Source organism: Argentina silus (genome assembly GCF_951799395.1).
Source record: "Argentina silus genome assembly, chromosome: 5".
NCBI lineage: Eukaryota > Metazoa > Chordata > Actinopteri > Argentiniformes > Argentinidae > Argentina > Argentina silus.
Window position 1 is genome coordinate 19,273,512 of NC_139659.1, and position 5,382 is coordinate 19,278,893.

The 5,382-nt window shown below is 41.7% G+C and overlaps 1 protein-coding gene across 1 annotated transcript in view; it reads left to right on the forward strand.

The window, feature by feature from the left end:
* LOC310804767 (uncharacterized protein) overlaps window positions 1-2,938 on the forward strand; it is a 7,252-nt gene extending 4,314 nt beyond the window's left edge. Inside the window, exons 7-13 of the mRNA XM_083670103.1 lie at window positions 1-108; window positions 575-630; window positions 866-1,041; window positions 1,217-1,617; window positions 1,898-1,994; window positions 2,071-2,272; window positions 2,498-2,938. The exon at window positions 1-108 is cut by the window's left edge and continues 48 nt beyond it. Of these exons, the coding sequence (XP_083526229.1) occupies window positions 1-108; window positions 575-630; window positions 866-1,041; window positions 1,217-1,617; window positions 1,898-1,994; window positions 2,071-2,272; window positions 2,498-2,799 (1,342 nt within the window). The 3' untranslated portion in view covers window positions 2,800-2,938. The remainder of the gene's footprint in view (window positions 109-574; window positions 631-865; window positions 1,042-1,216; window positions 1,618-1,897; window positions 1,995-2,070; window positions 2,273-2,497) is intronic.
* Window positions 2,939-5,382: the final 2,444 nt, after the last annotated feature.

Sequence of the window (5,382 nt, forward strand, 5' to 3'; positions counted from 1 at the left end):
TCGAAATGAGGGTTTTGGGGTCAGTGCGATCAACCTGACCTGGACACCACAGCCCAACGATCTCCACCGCCACATACCTCTCTGCTTCACCGCAGAGACCAATAACAGGTACAGTCAATATACGGTCACGAGGATTAAGGTAAATTAAGAGTTGTTATGAGAGATATGGTCAATATAGGGTTGCTCTGAGAGGTACGGTCAATATACAGTGCTTCGAAAGGTGTGGTGGCCTTTTGTTTTTGTGCCCTGAATACCTGGAATAACCTTCAAAACATATTCAAACAAGATTCTCTTGTGACTATCAGTCGTGTAAGACCTTGATAAAGGATCTGAGGATTGTACTGTGTTATTATATTGTGTACGTGTTTGTAGTAGGCTAATGAAATGTAATTTCATTTTAATGTAATGTATTTTAATCTAAGCAGGGTTCCCCTAAAAAAAAGAGACCTTTATCTCAGTGGGACACCCCTGTATAAATAGGGTTTAATAATAAATGATATAAATTAAGATATAAATTAAGTTTAATAATAATTAAACCTCGATGATCTGCTCTCTCCGTTCTCTCCTGATTCAGCCAATCAGTAATGAGATGTGTGGTCATGACGGTGGCAAGATCACTCCATATCGAAGGTCAATGGGCTCATTTCTTGATTTGTCAGATAATAGACATGTCAAACATAAAGTACAAGAAATACATATGATCTGATACATATATACAGTATGCCATAGATATAGTCATAGAAATACTGTATATTTGCTTGAATTACATTTCTACATCATCATTCTACATTATTTCTACTTCATACGTGTTTTTAGGTATGGTACATGCTATAAGCTGTGTGTGTGTGTGTGTATGTTTGTCCAGATCCGTCTGACGTGTCGTGTACAGCCAGCCGTATGACCATTGTCATAAAAAAGAACTCTCTTCAGGGTGTTGATAAGAGCTGGCTGCAGCTGGCTGACCCCTCCTGCTCACTGACCGCAAACGAAACACACATCATGGCCATCATGTCACTCAGCTCCTGTGGCACCAAACTGGAGGTAGGTCACACACACACACACACACACACACACACACACACACACACACACACACACACACACACACACACACACACACACAAAGAAACACGCAAACAGCAATCTTGATTAGTTCTCTCTTTCTCTTTCCTTTTGTCTTTCTTTGCTTTTTTCCTCCTTTTTCTTCTTCTTCTAGGATGCAGGAGACTACCTCATCTTTAAAAACGAGATCAACTCTTTCGAGAAGGCCAACACTGTGATCTCCAGACGGCGGAAGGTGAAGATCGGCTTTTCTTGCCGCTTCCCGAAAACACTCTCCATCTCCAGCCACTACCAGTTGCACAAGTCTGACTACATCTTCACAGAGTCCAGCTTTGGCAGCTTCGAATACAACTTTGACATCTATAGTGATAGTAACTTCAGTCAGAAGGTGGAGGCCAGCGCCTACCCTGTCGAGGTGAATCTGCTGGACACGATCTACATGGGCATCAAGGCCAAGACAGACCTTCCCACGGTGCGCTTGCACGTAGAGTCCTGCAAAGCCACACCTACGGAGGACACCAAAAACAGCCTCTTCTATTACATCATCAAAAATGGGTGAGGGCGGGGCTGGTGGTGGCTTCAGAGTGTAAAAGACAACAGCACCCCTTGTAATTTTGTCCCTCTTTATGTATTGTAATTTCAGCTAAAATACACATTTTGTTTTGTTTGTATGCTAAACAGCGCAAATATGTTAACAAATATGTGAATGAAAGGGTTCATGGTACATAGTCTGATTTGGATGAGGTATAGCTGCCTCTGTCACAATTAGAACTTTGAGAGAATTGAAAAAAAATTGTTTTGGACATTTATCTGTGTGTATCTGCGATTATCATAGGTGTTTGAAGGACGAGACAGTAAAGGTTCAGTCCACTGATCCGACCAAATACAACTTTGAGATGCAGGCCTTTAAATTCACCGGAAACTACGATCAGGTACATATGCACGCACACACGCACGCACGCACGCACGCACACTCCTGCCCCTCCTAACTTTTCCCTACCCCTGCAGTTGTACATCACCTGTTCCGTGATCCTGTGTGAGGAAGGGAACCCCAACTCCAGGTGTGCCCGGGGCTGCCTGAAAGACCCCTCGCGCAGACGCAGACGAAATGTCAACTCAGAGACGGCCAGGCACGACATTACCCAGGGTCCTTTCCGGGTGGTGAGACATGCCCAGCGCAGTGAAAATGATGAAGAGGAACTTGTAGCAGGTAATGGGTCTTTTTTTATTTTACCTTTATTTATCCAGGTTAGTCTCATTGAGCTAAAATCTCTTTTTAAGAGAGACCTGATCCAAGACAGCAGTCAAGGAGAACATGTTTCAGACAAATCAAATTGATCAAATCGAATTACAGACAGACACACCATGGGGGGGGGGGTTATGATTTGATTATATTAGAGATCTGCTTTAAATATTATATTGATGTCACTGATAGGGATTGCAACTCGCCCAGAGAAGGGCAGGGCTACGGCAGACAAGAGCGGGACCCATGCTGAAGACGGCGGGGACAAGTTTGAAAGGGGCGAGGGCACAGCTGAAACGGGCACGGCTGAAAAAGGCACGGCTGAAACAGGCGGGTCCAAGATTGCCCTCAGTTCCAGCATGACTGTGAGCACCATGGTCCTTGCTGGGTTGTTCATTACGATCATAGTGTTGCTGGTTGTGGCCATATTCTACTGGACCAAGAGGACCAAAGCTGGCGACCACCAGTCTCTCCTTGGGCAAGACAGGTCCTGAGACAAAGTCCTGAGACAGGGCTGTACAGAAAACTCACTATTTACCAATTGTTTTCTGGGCATGTGGCTACTGTTGATATGACTATATATCTATATATATATTAATAAACACTACTTCAAGCAAACCTGTGTTGAACCCTGAATATCCGTTATACCTTACCCGTTACCCATTGTTTAGGAGTTTTGAGGTGACGTCATTAAATATGTCATATTCGGGTGCAAAGTGGAGAGTTGAATTGTGTTCAACTTTTGGAATGGAGCCTAACGAATTTGGGAAGAATGTTTTAAGATTTTTTTCAGGAACTGTAATGGAAGACACCCTCATTTTCAACTGAAGTAGCTGCCATCTTGTTGTGCAACTGTTTGTCACGCCCCTCCTTTAACCTGATTAGTCGGCTGGTGTAAAAGTGACATTGTGGGCGCCGGTTTTAAAAAGCCGGGCATTCAGGACCTTGGCGCAACAAAACAAAAGCTCAGCCCCACACTTTGGTTTTACAGTGCTGAAAAAGTGACCTGTTCTATTGAGAAAACAGCTTTAAACAGCTTTAAAATTAAAGCTTGCTGTGGACACGGCCCCTTAAATGCAGTAGGCATATAGCCTAAAGAATTTGGGAATAATATTTTGAGAAATCAACGCAAAGCTGTAAGAAGCAAAACTCATAATGAATCAAATATGCACTACAGGTTCCGGTAACTGTTCAGTCTGGTTACGAATGCAGCTGTATAGCGTAACGAATTTTATGCAACACATTTTAATTCCGAAACTTGGCCTTTACTTGTCAGAGTAAAACGTTTTTCAATAAACTTCTGCTTTAATTCACAGGTTTCTCCATCACTCTCATTTTATAGAGGGGCGCTACATCATTTGCGGGGGACAACATGTTTACTGTACACTTGTTTTAGTATTAAGACAAGCGTGGCCACGCAACAGCATGTAATAACATGACAGAACGACAAATTAAACTTTTATATTTTGTGATCGACGGTTAAAACCGCAAAATGAAGACTGAACAGAATGATTTGGTCGGAAATACATTTCTGTACAGTCCCTTATAGGTACCCTATGCAGTCCAGATGGATTCCTGAGTCCTGATGCAGTCCTGAGCCGTATAGGCACAGTAAAATGTTAGCAACGCTTGGTAAGACCGCTTTAGACTCAAACTCACCTAATCTACGTTCTAGAGGTGTTGAGTAAACTGGTACCAGACAGGAGTTGAAATAATCGAAAAATATTTCTGTAGAGTCCATTGTAGGTGCCCTATGCAGTCCAGATTGGCACTGTGAGCTGGTTGGCCCCAGTAAAATGCTAGCAATATTTGGTAAGTAACCTCTTTGCACTAACTGACACCGGAGATGAGTTTAAATAATCTAAAAATACTTCTGCAGTCCAAAATAGGGCACTTTGAACTGTTCGGCCACAGTAAAAAGCCTTCAACACTTTATATGACACTGCTCATGGTTGAAAATCATGTTTCTGAGTCGATATAAATCAAGTTTAGCCCTGGAAAAATATGTGTGTACCGTGTATTATATGTGCCCTATGTAAAATGTAATTGCACAAATATGTACATTATAATGATAAAAAATACTTTTTTGAAATTGTATATACTTTCTGTTACTTCATATTGTCTTATTTCATGAAAAATATTACCAAATATTGTCATCTCTTACCTCGCGGTTTTACTTTAAACCGGAAATCTTAATGTCGGAACCTGGCGTTTATTATCGCTAAGAGAACACAGAGTACATTTAGTGTTTTCGACTAAAATCAACCAAATGTACCCTTTTTCGGTAAATAATCTCTTTAGTAATACAATGTACAGCTGATGGCAGTCTCATCCACGTGTCTCAATTCATCACAGCCTGTTCAGTAGTAACTGTACACCTACAGATGGCAGTATTGTATTACAACAATCAAGGAATCTAGGCTATGTTCCCAAATGCGTTCCAAGTACCGTATATACTCAAGATAGAGTGCAAGAAACGCATTTTGGAACATAGCCTTCGTGTCAGACCATTGTCTTACGTGATCTGCATTCTATTGCGACGTCGCAATTGCAGGTTATGTTCTAAAATACATTTTTGCGCTCTGCGTACTCCCGTTCTTACAATATCATACTGAAACATCTCAAAGATCATACTGGCAAGAATGCAAGAACGCAGAGCGCTTAAAAGCGGTTACATTTTAAACGGACTTCAGCGTCACCACTGTAATGACCCCTAACCTTAGCGTGTCAACAAACGAATGGTGCAGGTAGCGTTCGCATTTTGAACAACACAAATAGCATGAATGTCGCAAGTCTGGTGTCAGACTGCATAAACACTAAATTAGGCTATGTTTTGTTGCCATTGTTTTAAAGCTTTTCTGCTCTATATTTACCTGATTTGATGTTTAGCTGTGGTACAATTATACACTGGATCCGTTGTGATATGAAATAGTCGTTTATTAAACAAATGCATTTACATGCTGTTATTTTCTCTCTCTGTCACAGTGCTGAAGAAAGGAAGAACACTTTTTTTTTTACACAGGTAATGTAGGGTGTTAGGGGATGGAGAGGTCTGAGGAGGAAGAGACCTGGTGTAC